At 43.6% G+C, this 26,148-nt stretch overlaps 1 protein-coding gene across 6 annotated transcripts in view; it reads left to right on the top strand.

Moving 5' to 3' along the window:
• The window catches only part of arhgef28a (Rho guanine nucleotide exchange factor (GEF) 28a), a 107,575-nt gene that overhangs the window by 49,231 nt on the left and 32,196 nt on the right, over positions 1-26,148 (top strand). For 2 of the 6 annotated variants that reach the window (XM_014128070.2, XM_045689859.1), the window contains 23 exons: positions 4,496-4,605; positions 4,749-5,038; positions 8,208-8,379; positions 8,589-8,712; positions 11,308-11,394; positions 13,520-13,562; positions 14,595-14,696; positions 15,923-16,046; positions 16,956-17,103; positions 17,729-17,784; positions 17,974-18,010; positions 18,326-18,455; positions 18,573-18,688; positions 18,796-18,936; positions 19,311-19,561; positions 19,908-20,033; positions 21,390-21,507; positions 21,834-22,088; positions 22,251-22,327; positions 22,621-22,799; positions 22,885-22,976; positions 23,242-23,427; positions 23,600-23,850. In XM_014128070.2, the coding sequence (XP_013983545.2) occupies positions 4,496-4,605; positions 4,749-5,038; positions 8,208-8,379; positions 8,589-8,712; positions 11,308-11,394; positions 13,520-13,562; positions 14,595-14,696; positions 15,923-16,046; positions 16,956-17,103; positions 17,729-17,784; positions 17,974-18,010; positions 18,326-18,455; positions 18,573-18,688; positions 18,796-18,936; positions 19,311-19,561; positions 19,908-20,033; positions 21,390-21,507; positions 21,834-22,088; positions 22,251-22,327; positions 22,621-22,799; positions 22,885-22,976; positions 23,242-23,427; positions 23,600-23,850 (3,215 nt within the window). The remainder of the gene's footprint in view (positions 1-4,495; positions 4,606-4,748; positions 5,039-8,207; positions 8,380-8,588; positions 8,713-11,307; positions 11,395-13,519; positions 13,563-14,594; positions 14,697-15,922; positions 16,047-16,955; positions 17,104-17,728; positions 17,785-17,973; positions 18,011-18,325; positions 18,456-18,572; positions 18,689-18,795; positions 18,937-19,310; positions 19,562-19,907; positions 20,034-21,389; positions 21,508-21,833; positions 22,089-22,250; positions 22,328-22,620; positions 22,800-22,884; positions 22,977-23,241; positions 23,428-23,599; positions 23,851-26,148) is intronic. The other 4 variants (XM_014128071.2, XM_045689857.1, XM_014128072.2 and 1 more) reach the window with 4 other exon arrangements.

Consider the following 26,148-nt stretch of genomic DNA (forward strand, 5'->3'; position numbering starts at 1 on the left):
CGCAACAATTTTCAAGCATGGTGGGGGCTGGATCAGGTTATGGGTATGCTTGTCATCGGCAAGGACTAGAGAGTTTGTTTAGGCTTTCCAACATACACTGGGGGACAAATTCACCTTTCAGCAGGACAATAACCTAAAACACAAGGCCAAACATACACTGGAGTTGCTTACTAAGATGACATTGAATGTTCCTGAGTTGCCTAGTTTCTGTTTTGACTTAACCTCTATGGGCTAGGTGGGACGCTTGCGTCCCACCTACTCAACAGCCAGTGTAATCCCGTGGCGCGATATTCAAATACCTCAAAAATGCAAAAACTTCCATTTTTCAAACATATGACTATTTTACACCATTTTAAAGACAAGACTCTCGTTAATCTAACCACACTGTCCGATTTCAAAAAGGCTTTACAACGAAAGCAAAACATTAGATTATGTCAGCAGAGTACCCAGCCAGAAATAATCAGACACCCATTTTTCAAGCTAGCATATAATGTCACATAAACCCAAACCACAGCTAAATGCAGCACTAACCTTTGATGATCTTCATCAGATGACAACCCTAGGACATTATGTTATACAATACATACATGTTTTGTTCAATCAAGTTCATATTTATATCAAAAACCAGCTTTTTACATTAGCATGTGACTAGCATGTGACTAGCATTCCCACCGAACACTGCTGGTGAATTTACTAAATTACTCACGATAAACATTCACAAAAAACATAATTATTTAAAGAATTATAGATACAGAACTCCTCTATGCACTCGATATGTCCGATTTTAAAATAGCTTTTCGGTGAAAGCACATTTTGCAATATTCTCAGTAGATAGCCCGGCATCACAGGGCTAGCTATTTAGACACCCAGCAAGTTTAGCACTCACCAAAGTCAGATTTACTATAAGAAAAATTGTATTACCTTTGCTGTTCTTCGTCAGAATGCACTCCCAGGACTTCTACTTCAATAACAAATGTTGGTTTGGTCCCTAATAATCCATAGTTATATCCAAATAGCGGCGTTTTGTTCGTGCGTTCAAGACACACTATCCGAAAGGGTAAATAAGGGTGACGAGCATGGCGCATTTCGTGACAAAAAAATTCTAAATATTCCATTACCGTACTTCAAAGCATGTCAACCGCTGTTTAAAATAGATTTTTATGCCATTTTTCTCGTAAAAAAGCGATAATATTCCGACCGGGAATCTGCGTTTAGGTAAAAAGAGGAAAGAAAATAAAGCACGGGGTCGACTCGTGCACGCGCCTAAGCCCAGTGTCCTTTGATCGGCCACTTGCCAAATGCGATAATGTGTTTCAGCCAGAGGCTGCCTCAATATCATTCAGCTTTTTCCCGGGCTCTGAGAGCCTATGGGAGCCGTAGGAAGTGTCACGTTACAGCAAAGATCCTCAGTCTTCAATTAAAAGAGCCAAGATGAACAACAACTTGTCAGACAGGCCACTTCCTGTTCAGAATCTTCTCAGGTTTTTGCCTGCCATATGAGTTCTGTTATACTCACAGACACCATTCAAACAGTTTTAGAAACTTGAGGGTGTTTTCTATCCAAAGCCAATAATTATATGCATATTCTAGTTACTGGGCAGGAGTAGTAACCAGATTAAATCGGGTACGTTTTTTATCCGGCCGTGTCAATACTGCCCCCTAGCCCTAACAGGTTAAATCTGATTTGAACAAACTTGACAGAGCTTGAAGAATTTTTTCAAGAATAAATTGCACATTTTGTACAGTCCAGGTAGGCAGAGTTCTTCGAGACTCACAGCTGTGGAATAAGTCAAGGGGTATGAATACTTTTGGAAGGCACTGTACCGTTGACCTTTTTGTACCCCAGGTAACAACGTGGTACCCTAACCATTTTGTACCCCAGGTAACAACGTGGTACCCTAACCATTTTGTACCACAGGTAACAACGTGGTACCCTAACCATTTTGTACCCCAGGTAACAACGTGGTACCCTAACCATTTTGTACCCCAGGTAACAACGTGGTACCCTAACCATTTTGTACCCCAGGTAACAACGTGGTACCCTAACCATTTTGTACCACAGGTAACAACGTGGTACCCTAACCATTTTGTACCACAGGTAACAACGTGGTACCCTAACCATTTTGTACCACAGGTAACAACGTGGTACCCTAACCATTTTGTACCACAGGTAACAACGTGGTACCCTAACCATTTTGTACCACAGGTAACAACGTGGTACCCTAACCATTTTGTACCACAGGTAACAACGTGGTACCCTAATCATTGTTTTTTATATAGAATGAATAAGTAACCAAGAGATTGCAAGTTCAAATTCTCAAAGAATGAACTCTACGTCAAGTGTCCTTGGGCACTGCTAGTTTTACCTTGATGTTATGTTGGTTGTGATTATTTTACAATTATTTACTTTATTCTGGGCAGCTTTTAGAGCAAAGTGCAGAAATGTATTCTTGCCAATAAGTCTATGGCCATATCTCTTTCACGCTCGCAGATCTGGTGGTGTCATTGCACTCTTGTAGGACATTTCAGGTTGCTAGCGACCAAGAGATTATTAGTTCAAATCTTGTTTATGGCTGAGTCCCAAGTGTGGTCACAGTATGAAATTATACAAGATTCCTTACACTAATTCAAATTAGAATACAGCAGCATACTGTCATTTTATGGAAATAACACCTTCAAGTTGTTATATTTACTTTATTTTTACTGCAACTTTAGGCAAAGTACAGAAATGTATTCTTGCCAATCTCCATTATATACACTGACCTGGTGGCGCAGCAGGAACTTCAGGTAGCTAGCAACCAAGAGGTTGTGAGGCTGAATCCCAAGTAATCAGCATACAGCAGCATACTGTCCTTTAACATTAACACCTGAATTTAGCTGTACAAATACAAATAAATATTTAACATGAGATTGTGTTTTCATTTGCTCACATGTTGTCATGTGTAGTTTCATGTTAAATCGCCATGTTGTCATTTCTTTTTTTTTTACATTAATTTCACGAGATCATGTACTCAACGTTTTTAATTTATCACATGTAGCTTCACATGATGTCACTTGTTATCACATTAACTTAACATTAAATTACATGTGATCGCATGAGATCGCACAAGATCACGTGTTCACATGTGACATTCACATATTTTTTTCTGTAAGAGCAACCAAGCAGCTCATATATGGGGAATAGGAATGTGTGCTAAGAGTGCTAAGAACCTTGGCGTGATCCTGGACAACACCCTGTCGTTCTCCACTAACATCAAGGCGGTGACCCGATCCTGTAGGTTCATGCTCTACAACATTCGCAGAGTACGACCCTGCCTCACACAGGAAGCGGCGCAGGTCCTAATCCAGGCACTTGTCATCTCCCGTCTGGATTACTGCAACTCGCTGTTGGCTGGGCTCCCTGCCTGTGCCATTAAACCCCTACAACTCATCCAGAACGCCGCAGCCCGTCTGGTGTTCAACCTTCCCAAGTTCTCTCACGTCACCCCGCTCCTCCGCTCTCTCCACTGGCTTCCAATTGAAGCTCGCATCCGCTACAAGACCATGGTGATTGCCTACGGAGCTGTGAAGGGAACGGCACCTCCATACCTTCAGGCTCTGATCAGGCCCTACACCCAAACAAGGGCACTGCGTTCATCCACCACTGGCCTGCTGGCCCCCCTACCTCTGAGGAAGCACAGTTCCCGCTCAGCCCAGTCAAAACTGTTCGCTGCTCTGGCACCCCAATGGTGGAACAAGCTCCCTCACGACGCCAGGACAGCGGAGTCAATCACCACCTTCCGGAGACACCTGAAACCCCACCTCTTTAAGGAATACCTAGGATAGGATAAAGTAATCCTTCTAACCCCCCCCTTTAAAAGATTTAGATGCACTATTGTAAAGTGGTTGTTCCACTGGATATCATAAGGTGAATGCACCATTTTGTAAGTCGCTCTGGATAAGAGCGTCTGCTAAATGACTTAAATGTAATGTAATGTAATGGAAGGAATCTTTTCCAACATGTATTCTAGAACTACCAAGTCAACAGAAATTGATGTTTTTTTAGCATTCCATTGTCAGAAAGGCCCATTATGCTATTCTCCTCTCAACTGGTATTGGCTAATGGAATGTTGTTTTGATGATTGTGATTGATTGGAACAGACATTCATCTTTGCTAAACCATCATCAGCCTGTTGGTTTGTTTGTGTTTTGATAAACATCAATTAGAATATTTTTACCATTATGGTGTGTTCTTACATAGCACTTGTTATTTTGTCGGGGTCTTAGCCCTCTGTTTGACTGATGGCTCTCACCCCACACTCTTGGCTGTAGTTAGTCTCATTTTTCTTTTTTTTCTTTTTATTAAACTTTTGTTTAACCAGGAAAAGCCCATTGAGACACAGAGTCTCTTTTGCAATGGAGACCTGGCCAAGAAAGCAGCAGCAGTCAATATGTAATTTAGCAACATTTATCATTATCATTCAGAGCGTGTCTCTTGTTGTGTTGTTTTCTCCAGTGAAGTCCCAGACGGCCCACCCCAGAGGAACCCAGAGACAGTTCTCCCACTCTGCTGTGGCAGACAAATCAGCCTCCATGATCAATGGCAGGAGTCAGCTCTCCACAGAGGTACACCACCTTACCATAACTCATGCGATTGATGATGTGGTATTTGAGCAAATACTTTATTGATCTATTTATCTGTTGTTTTCTCTCTCTCTCTCTCTCTCTCTCTCTCTCTCTCTCTCTCTCTCTCTCTCTCTCTCTCTCAGGTGGATGACCTCAAGGCCAAGGTTAGTGTTGTCGGGGTAACGAGGGACAGCTCTGTGACTGACAGCAGGGTGTGGGACACAGTGGACTCAGAGGTCCTCCAACAGGCCACCGTCACCCCTCCACCCCTACCTTCCTTCGGACTAGAGGAGCAACCGTCCCCCTTCGTCTCTTATTCTTCTTCTCCCTTGTCCTCCTCTGCTGACCGAGCCCTCACCCGACTGAACAGCCTTTCCCACTCATACCTAACCAATCAGAGAGGGAGCCCACCTCTGGAGTCACCTAACCTCAGGTATCAAGCTCATTCATGCAACCCCCTGCTACTCAAGCCATTGGGTTTCTTTTTAGATCAAGAGAAGTTCTCTTTCAATTATTTGTTTCGATATCTCACATGTGGGATATGGCCAACTCCTGTTTCGCAAACATGCTCTCCGAAGCCAGGTAGTCTCAACGTATAAACCCTCAGAGGCCCCGAAACTATGATGGGGCAGCAATTTTAAAGAGGAAAGGGTCTAAACCATCTGACCCAGATGGATTATTGGGGTCAAGTTTAAGGAGCTTCTTTAGCACTTCAGACTCAGTGACCGCCTGCAGGGAGAAACTTTGTAGCGGGGCAGGGGAAAAGAGGGAGGAGCATTGGGGCTAGTCACATTAGAAGGGGTGGGAGATGAGGAAATCTTGGCCGGGCAAGGAGACATGGCTAAGTCAAATAGGAATCCTGATGAAGTGGTGATGGAAGGTCTCAGCCATGTGCTCCTTGTCAGTAACAACCACATCATCATCATTAAGGGGCATGGGCAGCTGTGAGGAGGAGGGTTTATTCTCCAGGGGCCAGATTCACAAAACACTTCTTACACAAAAATTGAAGAAGCTTCTTAAAAAAAAAAAGAAGTTCGTAAGTGCAATTCCTCTACAATATCTTAAGATTGAATGATTTTCTTATGAACTCTTCAAATATCTTCTTGAGATGTTTGTTGTTAGGCAACCAATTTAGTTAGCTATCGAGCTAGCAATTGCATCATGTTAGCATATTTTGTACTGAGATTACTGTTCTAAAACATGTTCTTGGGTTTAAAATAATCAATACTGAAACTTTCAGATTAAGTTTGAGTGAATAAAACATGTTCAATTGCTTTCATGAGCTTTTTCTCTCACTGCACTGAGTTTAAGACAAGGGTTTAGCTATCTTGGAATTAAGAAAATTTCCAATAACTTTATTTTCAATAATCTAATTTCTTAACTTTTTGCTTAAGGAAAAACATAAGAAATAGCGCAAGAAAATTTCCAATAACCTTTTTGAGGAATAGCAACTTTGCTTAACTTTCTTCTTAAGTCTACAGTTAAGGAAAAAATGGCAACTAAGAAATGCATTCTTAAGAAGGTTTTGTGAATCTGGGCCCAGGTCTTTAACCGTTTTCCAGAACTTCTTGGGGTTAGACCCACAGAGAGAGAACTGCTCCTTAAAATAACTAACTTTGGCCTTCCGGATAGCCTGAGTGCACTTATTTCTCATTTGCCTGAACGAGAGCCAGTAAGCCTGAGTATGTGTGTGCCGAGCCTTTCGCCAAATGAAATTCTTGAGGTGGAGTAAATTTGCCAGATCACGGTCGTACCAAGGGCTGAACCTGTTTTTCATTATAATTTTCTTTATGGGGGCGTGTTTGTTAACAATACCACAGAAAATATAAAAAAAGAAGGCCCAAGCGTCTTCATTAGAGGGGATTAAGCTGATTCTATACCAATTTACAGAGGCCAGGATCATGAAGGAAGGCTTGCTCATAAAAAATGTTTTGCAAGCGTCTATGACAAATCAGGATAGGTCGTTTCACTGAGCAGCCATTACGAACAGTGGTCACTAAGGTCATTACAGAAAACACCAGACTGATACCTATCAGGATTATTTGTGAGGATAACATCAAGGAGAGTAGCCTTTTCTGGGTGTTTGGAGTCATACCTTGTGGGATTGGTAATAATCAGAGAAATATTTAGGGTGTCCCATTGCTTTAGGACTTGGTCAGGTGGTTTAAGCATGTCCCAGTTTAGGTCACCTAGCAGGACAAATTCAGACTTAGTGTAAGGGGAAAGGAGAGAGCTTAGGGCATTTAGGGTACAGGCCGGTGCTGATGGTGGACGATAACACCCAGCAACAGTCAATAAAGAGCTATTTAAAAGTTTATTGCTTAAAACCAGCAAATCAAATTATTTGGGGACAGACTTGGTGGAGACAACCGAGCACTGAAGGTGTTCCTTGGTAATGATTGCCACTCCACCACCTTTGGAAGATCTCTCTTGCCGAAAAGGTTATAACCAGAAAGCTTAACATCAGTGTTGAAAACACTCTTTCTTAACCACACATCTGGATTGGAGCAGTGAACCCACACTTTCAATTGATCCATTTTAGTTAATAAGCTTCTAGTATTAACGTGCAGAAAACCCAGGCTTTTACGAAAGCAGAAATCAGTGAAGCAGATATCAGAGCATAAGTCAGAATTGGGGCTTGCAATAATAGATGGGCCAGGGAGTACATGCACATTTGCAGATATCATCAGCAGCAATACAATCAGGGCACAGCAGAGGACAGTGAGAGCTCTGCAGTGTTGATTTATGACATTTGAATGTGCATTAGATGGCAACAAGATCATACTGGATAGGAGGCCAAGAGTCCGTGTAACCAATAGAGAGTCAGAGTCCCGAGTGTGGGAACAAACATATTCTGTCCCACGGTCGGATAAACAAGCAAGTTCATAGTCAACAAAAAGCACACAGGAGTCATGAGGCAAATAGCATAAAGCACCAGAAAAAATATAACTTGGGGCTAGCCATTGTAAGTTCATAGTCACTCGCCCCAACTGTGCGTGTGTGTTGGAGGCGAGCGAAAACTCGGGAGAGAGGGGGGAGTGTGGCGGGGGTACCTGTACCAAACAGGGGGAAACAGCTTAAAAAGTTAAATAAAGGTAGTTCAAGAGCATTGAGATATCATATCTGCATTGTTGACTGAAAGAAACCAAAAGTTCTGTATCACAGTTCTGTCTTACTGTACTGCGATAATAAACTGAAGATTACATATATTGCTAGTTCTTACCTGAACAAATATATTCAGTATTTTCTCATAGTGTGAGGCTTTCTCTGTGTGGATACTGTATGTGCAATCCCATACTGTATGTGCTGAAGCCAATTAATTGACTTTTACCTTGCGCCAACTGTTGGTGGCAGCACTTAGAGTATGGATATGAGGAGGCTGTAGTAATAATATAATATATGCCATTTAGCAGACACTTTTATCCAAAGCGACTTACAGTCATGCGTGTACAGATTTTACGTATGGGTGGTCCTGGGAATCGAACCCACTATCCTGGCATTGCAAGCGCCATGCTCTACCAATTAAGTTACAGAGGACCACCAGTGCGTTCAGATGAGCCTTTATGTTGACGTTCCCTCCTCTCTCTCTCTCTCCCTGACAGCCCCATTCCGGTAGCTCTAGTGATTGACAGTGAGGAGGAGGGGGTTCTGGAGAAGTCTCCCTTCTCTCCTCTTACCTTTGACCCTCGTAGCAGTGGGGACGACACCTCCCCAGACCTCACCTGTACACGCACACACTCTGCCTCCTCAGCCGGTGACCCCACCCCCAAAAAGGTACCAGGCAGAAGCTTTCTTGTCCACCCTCACACACAGAGACTCACATAAAGAAATGCCATAGTTTCTCTCCTCCTCCTTTAACAATCTGACTGACTATTCCACTCCAAAGGAGGTTGTAAGGACCAATATATTAGGGCCTACTATAAATCTAAAATGTATCACCATTGTGTTGACCTAAGTGTTTGTGTTGTGTTGTATTTTTCCAGGATATGGGCGACCAGAAGATCAGACACCGCTCCTACTCCTACTCCTCCCCCAAGATCAGCCTGCTGCCCTCCCGCTTCTCCCATGACACCTCAGCCCAGCCTGCGACATCTGACCTCAGCCCAGGTTAGTGTCAGTGGGACCTTTTACAGTTATTAACCCCCCCATTGAGAAACCCTTCCTGAGAACTTTCCCACTAGGCACACAATGGTTGAATCAACATTGTTTCCACGTCATTTAAAAAAAAATACATTAAGCCAACCAGGAATAGATGTTGAATTGACGTCTGTGCCCAGTGGTATTACTTCGATTGGAATAAAGGTGACAGGGTTTTTTGAGAACATGATGATATTGATAGTCCCATCACTTCCAATGCCTTGTTCGTCTTTGCATGTTTGGTCCTGTCCTTCTATGTGTAGTAACGGTCTTCAAAATGGATAAAAGGTCAAAAATACAGTTCTGATAAATGTTACAGCTGCATAAGGGAGTAAGACACTCAACTCTTTTTTTATAAAAAATATTGATTGAATTATAGCACATAAAAAATAGTATAATGAGAGAGACAAAATCTATGGAATCCAGACATTTTGGTGTGACTTCAGGTATTCCATTGAATGTAAAATATGCAGTGCCTTCAGGAAAATATTCAGGCCCCTTGACTTTTTCCACATTGTGTTACGTTACAGCCTTATTCTAAAATGTATTGCATTGTTTTTTCCCTCATCAATATAAATACAATACCCCATAATGACAAAGCAAAACAGTGTTTAGAAATAATAGCTAATTTATAAAAATTTAAAAACTGAAGTATCACATTTACATAAGTATTCAGAGCCTTTACTCAGTACTTTGTCGAAGCACCTTTTGCATTGATTACCTCATCAAGTCTTCTTGGGTATGATGCTACAAGCTTGGCACACCTGTATTTGGGGAGTTTCTCCCATTCTTCTCTGCAGATCCTCTCAAGCTCTGTCAGGTTGGATGGGGAGCATTGCTGCACAGCTATTTTCAGGTCTCTCCAGAAATGTTCGACCGGGTTCAAGTCCAGTCTCTGGCTGGGCCACTCAAGGACATTCAGAGACTTGTCCTGAAGCCAATCTAGCGTTGTCTTGGCTGTGTGCTTTAGGGTCGTTTTCTTGTTGGAAGGTGAACCGTCGCTCCAGTCAAGGATCTCTCTGTACTTTGCTCCGTTCATCTTTTCCTCAATCCTGACTAGTCTCCCAGTCCCTGCCGCTGAAAAACATCCCCACAGCATGATATTTCCACCACCATGCTTCACCGTAGGGATTGTGCCAGGTTTTCTCCAGATGTGATGCTTGGCATTCAGGCCAAAGAGTTCAATCTTGGTTACATCAGACCAGAGAATCTTGTTTCTCTTGGTCTGAGAGTCTTTAGGTGCCTTTTGGCAAACTCCAAGCGGGTTGTCATGTGCCTTTTTAACATAAAGGCCTGATTGGTAGAGTGCTGCAGAGATGGTTGTCCTTCTGGAAGATTCTTCCATCTCCAAAGAAGAACTCTAGAGCTCTTTCAGACTGACATTCGGATTCTTGGTCACCTCCCTGACCAAGGCCCTTCTCCCTTGATTGCTCAGTTTGGCCGTGCGGGTAGCTGTAGGAAGAGTCTGGGTGGTTCCAAACTTCTTACATTTAAGAATAATGGAGGTCACTGTGTTCTTGGGGACCTTCAAAGCTGCAGAAATGTTTTGGTACCCTTCCCCAGATCTGTGCCTCGACACAATCCTGATTTAGATATGTGGATTTGTCTGTCTGCTTTCTTTTCTGAGTGGCGACTTTGTTTACATTATCATCTAATCCAACATCTACATTTTCTATCCCACGAAGGGAAACACTTACTGTAAGTAGACCATTTTCTCTTCTCTCTGTTCATGTAGTTGCCGTGTCAGTGCGTTTAATCCCCATCGATATATCAACTTTGATAAACACGTGGGCCAAAACCTTTTAGTCCAATGTCGATGATTCCCGATGATACTCCTGTCCTTTTGAGACATCGTTTCACACTTTTCCCCGATTAGGAAAGTCCAAGAGAAAAGGGGATTTGCACAGGTAACTGCATGAATATTGTCAGTTTCTATTTTGAAAACAGTCTGTGAAGTGACAGTTCGTTGACAATTGGTTATCCACTTCTCAAACACAGCCAATTGAAAGCTGAACAGAGCTGTATTCTCAGGTGAGCGTGGCTTGAGCCTTGCTACTATATGACTAGGGCCCGTATCCACAAAGTGTCTGAGAGTAGGAGTGCTGATCTAGGATTTGTCCCTATAATCTTATTCATTGTGATCTAAAAGGCAAAACTGATCATCCTAGATCAGCACTCCTACTACGCTTTTTGGACACAGGCCCTGGATTGATCTTATCTGAGGTAGTCTCTCTCTTCACTTATTTGGTTTGTCATGGGAGTTTGGCTGGTACAGGAAGCAGTAGGCCTACTGTCTGTTATTGGATTAGCATGCTCCCTGTGTCGTCACTAACTAACTGTAGCCACTTCAGTAGATAGTCAATACTGTTTATAGCTAACATGTAACTAACGAGGGACCTCTGACCTTCTCATCCAATGGGTTTTGAGAAGGAGGCGAGAAGAGAGGTCGCAAGGAATTAAGGAAATGTAATTGAGATTCTCCCCCTACATGGCTCTGGTCACATCTTTGCCTCCCTCTGTTCCTTTGAGTGGCCTAGTGAGTGCTATGTCCACTCTACCCTGTAGATGGCGTGTTCCACAGTGTGAGCCACGGGCGGTGTCGCCTTCAGGCCCTCTCTCTGTCTAAATCTATGTCTCTACTCCACCCTGCTAGTAAGTACAGCTTACCTTAGATCCTCTATCCTCCACCACGCGCTCCTTGCTAACACTAGGCATGGCAGACATGTGGCTACTGTGTGTGCGTCCGACGTGCAGGTGCATATGTATGTACAGTACCAGTCAATAATTTGGACACACCTACTCATTCAAGGGTTTTTCTTTATTTTTACTATTTTCTACATTGTAGAATAATAGTGAAGACATCAAAGCTATAAAATAACACATGGAATCATGTAGTAACCCAAAAAAGTGTTAAACAAATAAAAAATATATTTTATATTTGAGATTCTTCAAAGTAGCCACCCTTTGCCTTGACAGCTTTGCCCGCTCTTGGAATTCTGTCAACCAACTTCATGAGGTAGTCACCTGGAATGCATTTGAATGAACAGGTTCATTTGTGGAATTTATTTCCTTCTTAATGCGTTTGAGCCAATCAGTTGTGTTGTGACAAGGTAGGGGTGGTATACAGAAGATAGCTCTATTTGGTAAAAGATCAAGTCCATATTAGGACAAGAACAGCTCAAATAAGCAAAGAGAAACGGCGTCCATAATTACTTTAAGACATGAAGGTCAGTCAATCTGGCCATTTTTTCCAGAACTTTCCTTTCCTGTGCAATCGCAATAACCATGAAGCGCTATGGTGAGAATGGCTCTCATGAGGACCGCCCCAGGAAAGGAAGACCAAGAGTTACCTCTGCTGCAGAGGATAAGTTCATTAGAGTTAACTGCATGTCAGATTGCTGCCCAAATACATGCTTCGCACAGTTCAAGTTCAAATCAAAATCAAATCAAATGTATTTATATAGCCCTTCGTACATCAGCTGATATCTCAAAGTGCTGTACAGAAACCCAGCCTAAAACCCCAAACAGCAAGCAATGCATGTGAAAGAAGCACGGTGGCTAGGAAAAACTCCCTAGGAAAAACTCCCTAGAAAGGCCAAAAACCTAGGAAGAAACCTAGAGAGGAACCAGGCTATGAGGGGTGGCCAGTCCTCTTCTGGCTGTGCTGGGTGGATATTATAACAGAACATGGTCAAGATGTTAAAATGTTCATAAATGACCAGCATGGTCAAATAATAATAATCATAGTAGTTGTCGAGGGTGCAACAAGCACGTCCGGTGAACAGGTCAGGGTTCCATAGCCGCAGGCAGAACAGTTGAAACTGGAGCAGCAGCATGGCCAGGTGGACTGGGGACAGCAAGAAGTCATCATGCCAGGTAGTCCTGAGGCATGGTCCTAGGGCTCAGGTCCTCCGAGAGAAAGAGAGAAAGAGAGAATTAGAGAGAGCATATTTAAATTCACACAGGACACCGGATAAGACAAGAGAAATACTCCAGATGTAACAGACTGACCCTAGCCCCCCGACACATAAACTACTGCAGCATAAATACTGGAGGCTGAGACAGGAGGGGTCAGGAGAAACAGACAAGTTCAAGTAACAGACAACATCAACTGTTCAGAGGAGACGGTTGAATTGAATTTCTGCAAAGAAACCACTACTAAAGGACACCAAGAAGAGACTTGCTTGGGCCAAGAAACATGAGCAATTAGACCGGTGGAAATCTGGTCTTTGGTCTGATGTGTCCAAATTTGAGATTTTTGGTTCCAACCGCCGTGTCTTTGTGAGACGCAGAGTTGGTGAACGGATGATCTCCGCATGTGTGGTTCCCACCGTGAAGCATGGAGGTGTGATGGTGTGGGGGTGCTTTGCTGGTGACACTTGTCTGTGATTTATTTAGCATTCTGCAACGATACGCCATCCCATCTGGTTTGCGCTTAGTGGGACTATCATTTGTTTTTCAACAGGACAATAATCCAAAACACACCTCCAGGCTGTGTAAGGGCTATTTGACCAATATAGGAAAAATAAAGAAAAACCCTTGAATGAATAGGTGTGTCCAAACTTTTGACTGTTACCGTAGGTGTGCTTGTATGTCAGTGTTTATGTAGGGTGAGGGCATAGGTAAGTGCATTGGCTGGCTAGGCTATCCTGCCAAATCACAGTGTAAGCTCAACATTGCTGGGGGTGGGGGGGTGGGGTTGGGGGGGTCATCCCTAATGTTGCTCATGCAGTTTCATTTCACACAGAGGGTTCATGTTCTGTCTTGTCCTCCACAGAACGGAGAGAGTTCAGCCTATCAAAGCAACCTCAAGAAAAAAGGTATCTATCCACTGATGTAGAGTGTTTGTCTAAAGTGAATCTGACATTTTTACAGTTCCATACAGTTCTCCCCTAATTCCCAGGCTCTCCAGCCTTAACCAAGACTACTTGGTTGGTTGCTGGGCGACCGAGGGCTGTCTCTCTGTCGTAGAGTTCCTGTTTGTCTTCATATCAAGAAAAGGGGTGGCAGGTAGCCTAGCACTTAGAGAGGCTAGCCAGCAACCGGAGGGGTTGCCAATTCAAAATCCGGGTCTGACTTGTAAAGTCTGGCGGGAAGTGAGCTGGCAACCGCATGGTTGCTGATATCAAATCCTACATGCCGTTGTGCCCTTGAGCAAGGCACTTAAACCCCCACAATAACAGCTCTTTGTTTAACTCCAGGCTTTGATTGTATAACTTTGTTAGTGTGCCACAGCTTGTAGGGCTGTTTTAACCCTGTGTCACAGGTAGTGGCGTACAGATATGACACTTTTTTTTATCAGTACCCAAACTGTTTTTGTAGACTGAACTGCAAGCCCATTGTGCTCAGACAGTGTTTATTTAGCAATGCAAATGTTGTCCAATGCAAATTTCAAATACAATTACTGTGCTCAGATGAAGTTAGGCTAATACACTGTAACTTTGTGACACAGTGAGTGTAGTAGGATTTACTGTATAGTATCCTTTGAGTAAATGGCTCCAGCAAAAGTGGGACGGACAAAGAAAAGGTATCCTCTTTGTTTCCTGCTTCACTATGTCCTTCATTGTGATGAGATGCTGCCGGGAACCATGCCAACTGCCTTTGTCCTCCCTCCGTTCAGGAGTTAAAATGTCCTGAACGCACACGGTCACAGCACTATAGCGCCCTCTAGAGTATGTTTCCTGTACCTGTGCGCATGTTAGTGTGTGTGTGTGTTCATGTACTGTATGTATCAGAGCTGTGTGTGTGTGTGTGTGTGTGTGTGTGTGTGTGTTCATGTACTGTATGTATCAGAGCTGTGTGTGTGTTCATGTTCATGTATCAGAGCTGTGTGTGTGTGTGTGTCCCCCTAGGGAGTTAAAGTTCCGTAAGCGTGCCCAGTCTGCAGACGACGAGGGCAGCGTTGAGCTGGCAGAGTCCCTCCAACACCTCACCCTCTCAGAGTTCCTCAAAGAGTATGTGGGCATCGCCCCCTTCTGGGCTGACAGCCCTGGCCCTTTCTCTCCACTGGGCAGATAGCCCATAGCTTTTAACCCTACAGTAACTCCCCTGATCTGGAAGCCAGCCATCTAATCCCTAGCTTCAGCCTCTAACCCCTTTTAAGCCAACCATTTTAACCCTAGAACTCCCCTGTGTGCATCGTGACATTTAACGTCTACGTTTGTGCCCACAATGCTCTCTGCCTAGCATGGCATCAAAAATAACCTTTCGAGATCGCACTTGTATGCTGTTGATGTCAATGAATGAACCATGTTTGATTACCATACGTGTGCTGCATGTTTCTGTAACTACTACTGTGTCACCCTTAACCCATAGTGCTCTACCACTGACCTCTGACTCGGGGTGAAAATCAATTGCTTTGTAACACTAAAACTTGTGGCAAATGAGCTGCCACCAACTTTAAGTAGACGACACCTTAATGATGGAATTTTGAACAGACTTTTTGTTTGTCTTAATTCTGTAATAAACATCTATGGTTGGCTTTGTGTGGTGCATGTGCTCCAACTGTACACTTGATCCAGCCTGGTATGACCGTCACAGGCTGATTGAACTACTAACCAAGTACCATGTTTACTATAAGGCTTGTGCTTTCATAAGTTGTATGCGGAGTTTATACGTTTTTGTTTCCACGTGGCCTCATTAGCTAGGTTTCCATCCAATTGGTGGCAGATTTTCATTTGAATGTTCTAAATTTCAACTCTACTGAACGTTTTGACACGAAACACGTTGAGTTATGTAGCATATGTGCCCACTCTGGTCTTCGCACGTGCGCTCAAGCCAACAACTCGCAGATACATGAAGAGATTCCTGTTATAGGCAAAAGAGCGAGATACTTTTTAATTGTCAAAGGGAAGAAAATGATCGATCATCATGTCACCAGAATAAGACCCTCGATATTTATTGAAAGCAACATCAAGCTCATTACCGTACATTTTCACCACCCTGTGAAGTTCATAACTTATTTCATCTGTAGTAAAAAGGTTGGATGGAAACCTGGTTATAGATGAAATACTAAGTCAGAAAATTACTACTCGCAGAAACGACTGAGTAATAATTAATTTGAGATGACCAGGCAGAAATAAAGAGAGATCAGCAAATAAGACTGGTATGGATACCGTTTATAAAAACCAACAACATATGGAAAGTCACATATGATGCTGACCCCGTTGCGTCTGAACAGAATTGAAGAAGAGGAGTGGGACAAGTACAACATCCCTTCCAAGGTGGCGTCAGAGAAATACAAAGTGATTCGTACCTTCAGCTTCCTCAAGAGCCGGATGTCGAGCACACGCAACAAGAACAAGGTAAACACTATTTTAACACTAATCGTGAGACTAGGTCAGCACTAATCTTGCCGCCAGACTTTACGTTTAGAGCATATGCCATGTTCAGAGACGTACTCAACTAGACTAAATAATCACAGACAGAATGTAACACTGATTGCCTCACATGTAATCTACACCTCAGTCTCGATCTAACGATCTACAGCTATAAGGACTGCAGGACATACCCATAAAGGGCTGTAAGAACAATATAATTGACTGTCTATTATCACAAAAAAATAAGTTGCTATTATATATTCTATCTATTATCACTTAATTATCGGATACAAGAGGCTATTATCAAGCGATTTTGGGTCGTTGAAAAGCACTATATAAATACCATGTGTTATTATAATAATGATGATAATAATATTTATTATCATCATCCCAACCCTTCTCCTTATACGATAGCATTCACATCAGGATCTGTGCTTCACGTGATAACAAGAAGCAGGAAATGTTTTGGGAAATAACTGTAACCCAAAACACCACTCAAACCCTTGTGTAGCTTCTTTCCTTTTAATCATAAACCCTTTGTTGGTGGATCCGCATTTACAACCCCCCCCAATGTGTTAATGCACTGCACCGTCTCCTTCACAGTGGACTTTAAAATGGGCTAAAATAAGGCGGGGATCCTTCTCACTCAAACTGCTTCAGTTGGATTCAGTGCACATGTGTGGCTATTTGTGGCTACTTCATAGTACAAGTAACCTGACTGATATTGCTTTAAGTCGAGTCTTGCCTATGGTGTTACAGTGTTACAATTACATGATATGCTTTGATGGATTGTGGCTGAAGGGTTTTGATGTAGTTACAGTATATGGGTGTGCAATAACCAGCCTATCCATACCTCTGATGTTCACCCCTGTGAATCTACCCTGGTTTTCCAAGGGGAAGGAGAAGGAAAGGGAGAAGGAGGAGAAAGACAAGGACAGGCAGCAGAATGTACATCGCTTCTCCACGGGGTCCTGTGCTGGACCCACTGTCTGTCTGGTCTGTGACAAACCTGCTACTGGCAAGGAACTTCTGCACTGCTCCAGTAAGTAACACAGTTAACTCAATCAATCCGTCAATCAAAATGTATTAATAACAGCCTTTTTACATCAACAATTAACCAGTAGTACGTCAACTGATCAGTCTAAATAAACAACAATTTGTCGCTCAATGTTACAAACATACAAGCGTATCTCAGTGATCTGTACACCTCTGAACAATGTAAATGAATTGAAAAATATCACATTTATGGATAATACAGTATATCAATACATACTGTAACTCAAGGAAAATATACTGTATAGGCTTTTTTTTGAATTCGACAATGATCATATAATTGACAATGATGGGGCGGCAGGTAGCCCAGGGGTTAGAGCGTTGGGCCAGTAACCGAAAGGTTGCTGGATTGAATCCCCGAGCTGACAAGGTAAAAATCTGTCGTTCTGCCCCTGAACAAGGCAGTTAACCCACGGTTCCTAGGCCGTCGTTAAAAATAAGAATTTGTTCTTATAAAATTTAAAATGTAAGAATTTGTACATAAAATTAAAAATAAATATCTTTAATTCGCAAAAATTTTGCTGGACAATTGTAGAACTTAATTAATATACGATCCTATTCTATTTCCAGTCTTTCATTTCTTCTCTTTATGAACCTATCCCTCTCTCCCTAAGGTTGTACACTCATGGTCCATAAGGGTTGTAATGACTTTGCTCCCACTTGTCTAAAGGTGAGTTTCAGCCTGGATACTTCTGCCTCAACCCACAATCAAACACATAAACATAGACATGGCTAAACTAGTCCAGTGACACATCTACTACTCATCTCTCACTGTTGAACAATGTGATCTAGTTGTAATGTTTGGTTGTCTGGTATTCTACTATCCTTCCTTTTGTTAATCTTTGTTTTAAAACTATAGAAACTTGTGAAGAACCGAACGGCATCCCTCCCGCAGAGTGAGTGTTACATTGTAGAGTTCAAGGGTCACTGACTAAGGACCTTATGACTGATGAATGTGTTTGTTTTTTATGACTGTTTTTCTTTCTTTCTGCCTGCATTTTGTATTTATATTTGATGTGTGTATTTTCTGTAATTCAGGGCTCATCTCTTAAAGAGACCTTGGTCTCAGTATGACTCCCTGATAAAATAAAGGTTAAATAAAACATTTCATTAAATGTCACAGCTCTTTGTTGTCATCATGTGAAGCACACAGGAAGGAATGCTGAAACAATAACATTCCTCCCCTCCCTTCCCTCCTTCATACTTCACAGTGCGAGACAGTCCCTCTTCATGTCTGATAGCCACCTCAGCCTCTCTACCTATGATGAGCCAGAGGGACAGGAGGGAAACAGCCTCCCTCCCCAACCCCCTCTCCAGGAGCGTCCCCTCTGCCACTGACAGGTCAGCTAAGCATCCGCTCCCTCACACAGTCACTCACTCTCAGTATATTACGGTAAGCTTGTGATGAAGATTTTTTGCAATAATGCTTATGTCATTGACATATTGTCACTCTCCCAGCAGGCTTAGCGAGAGTCCGGAAGTGGAGTCTGACAGGAGATGGGGTCCTGGCCGATCAGAGGAGCTCCTACAGACCACGGAGTCATCGTCCTCCACTGACTCCTCCCTCGGAGAAGGTACTGCAGGGACGGGAACCCAGAAGGGACACTTGGAAAAGTGATCATAACGGTTAAAAGGGAAAAGTCACCATCATGTTCTTTTTGTCCCCCCTCTCGTCCTGTAGAATGTGTGGACACCGGTCTCCACAGCGACCTGGCTGCTGATGCTCTGGACTACGAGGCTGAGTCTTGGAGTCTGACGGTGGAACACAAGTTTTGTAAGAAGCAGGACAAACGGGTGGTCAAGAGACAGGACGTCATCTATGGTGAGCTAACAATGTACTCAGAACAGTTGAACCACCATATGTAACCTAACCCTGCTGTTTTGTAGTACAGTTTTGAGTTATGAATGAGTTATGACTTATGAAATGTTATGGGCCATAGCACAGGAATGTTTACGGTTTGTTATTATGGCATGTCCAAGGGGTATATTTGTCTACAGGGACCTTTGTCATCTTTGAAATGTGGGTAATTGGACTTGGAGGGGATCAGTTTGAGCAAGACGAGACGCGGAATCGCAAAAATGTACACGTAATGCGTGGTTGTTTGGGATGCAAGATGATTTGTAGATCTGCGCAGTCTGACTGCAATGTAGTAGATCTCAAACACGCACTGTTTTTGTGTGTGTCCGTCCTCTTAGAGTTGATGCAGACAGAGATGCACCACCTCCAAACTCTGTGCATCATGGCTGAGGTCTTCCGGCGAGGGATGAGGGAGGAGGTCCAGCTGGACGCCGGCGCCGTGGGGCGTGTCTTCCCCTGTTTGGACGAACTCCTCCTCCTCCACCACGACCTCTTCAACTCCATGAGGGAACGCCGCCACAGCTCCGCCCAGCCATACGGGAACAGGAACTACGTCATAGAACGCATCGGCGACGTTCTGCTGCAACAGGTGCACTGTTAAAATGAAGTGCTTGTAACAACAAGGAGACAAAAACTTAACTTTTCTGGAGTGGGGTCGGGACGGAACAGTATTGTACTTTCTGTCATACGGTCAGGAATCTGTGGAGACAGAATTAACTTACAACCCCTAAAATTACATGGAAGTGCTGATTCTCCCACAAAACATGGATAAACACATATGTTTTTTTGTGTGTGTCTGAAACATTGCCAACATCCACTCACTCTCTCCTGTAATTCAACCTCAATAGACATGACTGTGGTATTAATGTTCTGTGACTGATTTCAGTACGTTGGCTCAATATGAGTGCCTGTGTAATTTCTAATTTCTGGTGCAGTTTTCTGAAGAGAACGCAGAGAGGATGAAACAGGTGTATGGAGACTTTTGCAGCCATCACACTGAGGCAGTCACCTTCTTCAAAGAGCTACAGCAACACAACAAACGATTTCAGACCTTCATCAAGGTACGGGCTTGTCTGTTTATGACAACTCTATCAGCCTCAAGAGTTACACTACATGGCCAAAAGTATGTGGACACGCCTTCAAATGACTGGATTCGGCTATTTCAGTCACACCATTGCTGACAAGTGTATACAATTGAGCACGCAGCCATGCAATCTCCATAGACAAACATTGACTTTAGAATGGCCCGTACTGAAGAGCTAGGTGACTTTCAACGTGGCACCGTCATAGGATGCCACCTTTCCAACAAGTCAGTTCGTCATATTTCTCCCCTGCTAAAGCTTCCCCGGTCAACTGTAAGTGCTGTTATTGTGAAGAGGAAACGTGTAGGAGCAACAACGGCTCAGCCATGAAGTGGTAGGCCACACAAGCTCACAGAACGGGACTGGCGAGTGCTGAAGCGCATAGCACGTAAAAATCGTCTGTCGTCGGATGTAACACTCACTACCGAGTTCCAAACTGCCTCTGTAAGCAACGTCAACACAAGAACTGTTTGTCGAGAGCTTCATGAAATGGGTTTCCATGGCCTAGCAGCCTAAGATCGCAAAGTGTTGGCTGGAGTGGTGCAAAGCTCGCCGCCATAGGACTCAAGCAGTGGAAACACATTCTCTGGAGTGATGAATCACACTTCACCATCTGACAGTCCGACGGACAAATCTGAGTTTGGCGGATGCCAAGAGAACACTACCTGCCCCAATACATAGTGGCAACTGTAAAGTTTGGTGGAGGAGGAATCATTTTCTGGGGCTGTTTTTCATGGTTCGGGCTAGGCCTCTTGGTTCCAGTGAAGGGAAATCTTAACTCTACAGCATACAATAACATTCTAGACTATTCTGTGCTTCCAACTTTGTGGTAACAGTTTGGGGAAGGCCCTTTCCTGTTTCAGCATGAAAATCCCCCCGTGCACAAAGCGAGGTCCATACAGAAATGGTTTGTTGAGATCGGTGTGGAAGAACTTGACTGGCCGGCACAGAGCCTTGACCTCAACCCCACTGAACTCCTTTGGGATGAATTGGAACGCCGACTGCGAGCCAGGCCTAATCGCCTAACATCAGTGCCCGACCTTGCTAATGCTCTTTTGGCTGAATGGAAGCATGTCCCCGCAGCAATGTTCCAACATCTAGAGGAAAGCCTTCCCAGAAGAGTGCAGGCTGTTATAGCAACAAAGGGGGGACCAACTCCATATTAATGCAGATGATTTTGGAATTAGATGTTTTCTGAGCAAGTGTCCACATACTTTTGGCCATGTGGTGTATCTTGAGATGATATTTGGAGAAATGATCTGTCCTAACAAGTTAAATTATCTTAAATATTCCACTTGTGACTAATTATTCAATGTTGATTGTCTGTTTCTATAGCAACAAAGTAATAACTATTTGGTGCGGAGGAGAGAGATCCCAGAATGCATCTTGTTGGTGACCCAGAGGATCACTAAGTACCCTGTTCTGTTGGAGAGGATTCTACAGTACACCCAGGGTCGGTCCGTCTGCCTTTCTCTGCTCTGCTGCCCACTGCTGTTAGGATCAGATAAATCAAATCGTGATAACACGACCAGACTTCTTTTTTGTTGCAGGTGGTTGTACCATACAGCTCAGCTATCAGTGATAATATACAGCAGTTACAGTAACAGATTACATGAAACGTTTGTTGTGTTGTATTTGAAATGTTACTTCCATACTGATATGGGGCTGGTAACCGGAAGTATAGTTTTGATCCTACTACTTCAATGTGCCTGAATATTTTCTCTCTCTCTCTCTCTCTCTCTCTCTCTCCTCCCTCGATCCCCCCTCTCCCTCTTTCAGAGGACAGTGAGGAGCACAGGGACCTCTCCAGAGCTCTGGTTTTGATCAAGGAGGTGATCGCGGCTGTAGACCTGAGGGTCAGTGAGTTTGAGCAGGGTCAGAGGTTACAGGACGTCCTAAACCGGATGGACAACCGTAGTGCTGCCAAGCTGAAGAACGGACACACCTTTAGGAAGCAGGATGTTCTGGTGCCAGGCCGGACCCTCAAACACCAGGGCCTGTTACTGTGGAAGACCGCCACCGGACGACTCAAAGGTCTGAGGCACTGATCTATCAATCAATTAATCAACCAATCAGTCAATCAATCAACCGATCAAGCAATACACGAATCAGTCAATCAATCAGTTTCACACTAATGATAATATTGATTAGGGATAACATTGTTCACAATTGTTTTGCTGTCTCTTATCTCTGCAGATGTCCTGGCTCTCCTTCTCACAGACACACTGATCTTCCTACAGGAGAAAGACCAGAAGTTCATATTCGCTGCTGTGGTATGTCTGTGAAATGGTGACATTTGCTATGGAATAAGACAAAATAAACTCTACCGTTCAATTCAGTTCCTTTGGACTCGGTCTGGTAGCTTTGGGCTACTGCTCTCCATTTTATTATATCGGAGGGGTTGGGGAAAAAAGCATCCTGGATGAACTAATAAAGTATATCTGATCATATATGGGGGATTAAGACTCAAAAAGACATGTCAACGTTTACATCAGTTAGTGTTGGCCCCCTGTTTTCATTCAATTTACTAATGCTCTGTCATCCTCCCATACTGTCTGCTCCTCAGGACCAGAAGCCCCCAGTGATCTCTCTGCAGAAGCTGATTGTCAGGGAGGTAGCCAATGAGGAGAGAGGGATGTTTCTGATCAGTGCATCGGCCGCGGGTCCAGAGATGTACGAGGTCCACACCTCCTCGAAAGACGAACGCAACACCTGGATGAGACACATCCGAGAGGCTGTGGAGAGGTCAGTAAGGGGTGTGGGAAGGGTGTAAGTGTGTGGTTAGTGTGTGTGTGAGTGAGTGTGTGTATGCTTATCGCTGTCTGTCCAGCTGTCCAGAGGATGAGGAGGAGAACACTAACGAATCAGAGGAGGAGAGAAGAGCATCTGAAGCCAGAGCCCAGAAGATACAAAGACTACAGGGTAATATGCTACTGTATATTCATAGCATACAAATAGCTTATCTGCAATGATCCTTTCACTTTGATTAGCCCACATTTTCTATAGTATTGTCAAGTAGTGTGTGTTTGTGGATTGTGGGTGCATGAAGAAACTGCACATTACTTTGTGTGTCATTTCTATGTTTATTGTGTAATACTGACTGTAAAGTGCTATTTGTGTATCACTGACTGCTTGATTCTGTGTGTCCATTGTACATGAATAGCTTTATGTTGCATTTATCTATCAGAGAGCCTGTCCAGTCAGGACCATCAGATATGTTCTAGTCTGGAGGAGAAGCTACAGATCTATGCTGAACTGTCTGCCCTGAGGGGCGGCACCCAGGAACCACACCCTGAGCCACGCCTACTGGTCCAGCCACACCCAGAGGAGGTGCCCCGGGCTGCAGTACTGCTTACTGCCGCGCTCCGAGAGGGTCAGACGAGACTCCGCACTTTTAGCCTCACTGACTATTGTTAGCATCATGTACATGTTGTCTATTTCCTGTTGTAGAGTGTCCAATGTCTTTGTCTGTCTGTGGGTCTTTTTGTCTACAGTAAATTCTCTTTCTCCCTCTCTAATCACCCATCTCCTCTCTCCTTCTCCAGCTGAGAACATGAGGACCACTCTGTCCTCCAGGACCTGCTCTCCCTCCAGCCTCTGCAGCCCTCACAGGGACCCCCTGTCCCACCCTGTGTCCCCAGCCAACCCTCCTACCCTCATGGACACCCCCACAGACGTCGAAGCCTCACATGGGGACCCTGATACCAGGGACGGGGAGTGGTCAGCCTCCCAGGCCCTCGTACTGCAGTCACTGACTCAACCCCACACTGGGGACACTCATAATATCAACCTTAAGGTAGGTATTTTATACAAGGTTTTGTTTTCTACCATAGATATTGAACATTTTACCCATAACACCAAGTGGCTCAAATACAAATGGGATTTGTAGTTGTAGCCATAATAAGCTTATTGTAGTCTTTAGCTGCTGAGGTGTACGTCAGTCTGTGTTCATATTGGCCTTGGCTTCTCACCTTCCTCCACCTTCTTATGGTGGTGCAACATTGCTGGCCCAACAGTTGTTTAAATAATTGAACACCATCTATTAGAATTTCATTTCAGCCTTAATGTGCTAAATTATTAATATCTTAATACAGGGAAAGTCAATTTAGCTCTCAAATGTACCGTCTCATTAAAAATAGATGGATAGTAATATCCCAATTTCCTCGGCCACATTTGTGCTACCGTTAGCATCTTGTCCTGGCTGTGAGGTGAATGACTATGATAAAATAGAGTAATATTGACTGAATGTAATGTAGTGTATAGAGCAGGGGTACTCAACTTTTACCCGACGAGGTCCGGAGCCTGCTGGTTTTCTGTTCTACCTGATAATTACTTGCGCACACCTGGTGTCCCAGGTCCAAATCAGTCCCTGATTAAAAGGGGAACAATGGGGGGGAAATAATTGTGGAATTGGCTTCAAGGTCCAGAGTTGAGTTTGCGAGGTATAGAACCTTCAAATTCAAATCTGGACCTTGAGGCCAGTTCCACTTATTTTTTGTTATTCTTCCCCTCTAATCAGGGACTGATTTAGACCTGCTGGGACACCAGGTGTGCACAATTAATTAACAGGTAAAACAGAAAACCAGTAGTCCTCCAGACCGCATAGGGTAAGATTTGAATAACCCTGGTATAGAGCAATGCGATGTACAGCACGTGTCAATCTCATTCCACGGAGGGCTGAGGGTCTGCGGGTTTTTGCTCCACCCTTGTACTTGATTGATGAATTAAGGTCACTGATTAGCAAGGAACGCCCCTCACCTGGTTGTCTAGGTCTTAACTGAAAGGAAAAACAAAAACCAGCAGACACTAGGCTCTCCATGAAATGAGTTTGACACCCCTGGTGTACAGATTCTGTGCACAGACACTACCAGACCACAAAGTGGCGCTATATACTTACATGACCACATAGACTTCTCAGACAAATGGACTCTCTTTAGAAAATGTGCCATGTGATAAGAGGAGAAGATACTGTACTCTCACCACTACATTCTAGTCTAGTCTAGTCCGGGAGTAAGACCGTATTGGCTGGCTTCAACTGATATGGGTATACACTAGTAGTAGGAGACAAAAACTCCCTTGCCATCTACTGTAGAAGTGAACTGTTCATCTTCAGATACCAACACACTGAAATAGAACCAGGACATGTATTCCTTATCAGTTTTTCATAGAAGGAATATCATTTGTGAAGTGATAAAGTCATCTACATTGGCTTGCGAAAGTACTCACCCCACTTGCCATTTTTCCTATTTTGTTGCCTTACAACCTGGAATTAAAATTGATTTTGGAGGGGGTTTGTATCATTTGATTTACATAACATGCCTACCACTTTGAAGATGCAAAATATTTTTTATTGTGAAACTAACAAGTGTGCATAACTATTCCCCCACCCAAAGTCAATACTTTGTAGAGCCACCTTTCGCAGCAATTACAGCTTTCTAGTCTCTTGGGGTATGTCTCTATAAGCTTGGCACATCTAGCCACTGGGATTTTTGCCCATTCTCCAAGGCAAAACTGCTCAAGCTCCTTCAAGTTGGATGGGATCCGCTGGTGTACAGCAATCTTTAAGTCATACCACAGATTCTCAATTGGAATGAGGTCTAGGCTTTGACTAGACCATTCCAAGACATTTAAATGTTTCCAATTAAACCATTCAAGTGTTGCTTTAGCAGTATGCTTAGGGTCATGGTCATGCTGGAAGGTGAACCTCTGTCCCAGTCTCAAATCTCTGGAAGACTGAAACAGGTTTCCCTCAAGAATTTCCCTGTATTTAGTGCCATCCATCATTCCTTCAATTCTGACCAGTTTCCCAGTCCCTGTTGATGAAAAACATTCCCACAGCACCAGGGATGGTGTTCTCAGGATGATGAGAGGTGTTGGGTTTGTGCCAGACATAGAGTTTTCCTTGATGCCAAAAAGCTAAATTTTAGTCTCATCTGACCAGAGTACTTTCTTCCATATGTTTGGGGAGTCTCCCACATGGCTTTTGGCGAACACCAAACATGTTTGCTTATTTTTTTCTTTAAGCAATGGCTTTTTTCTGGCCACTCTTCCAGCTCCGTGGAGTGTATGCCTTAAAGTGGTCCTATGGACAGAT

Source organism: Salmo salar, chromosome ssa11 (assembly GCF_905237065.1).
Source record: "Salmo salar chromosome ssa11, Ssal_v3.1, whole genome shotgun sequence".
Lineage (NCBI taxonomy): Eukaryota > Metazoa > Chordata > Actinopteri > Salmoniformes > Salmonidae > Salmo > Salmo salar.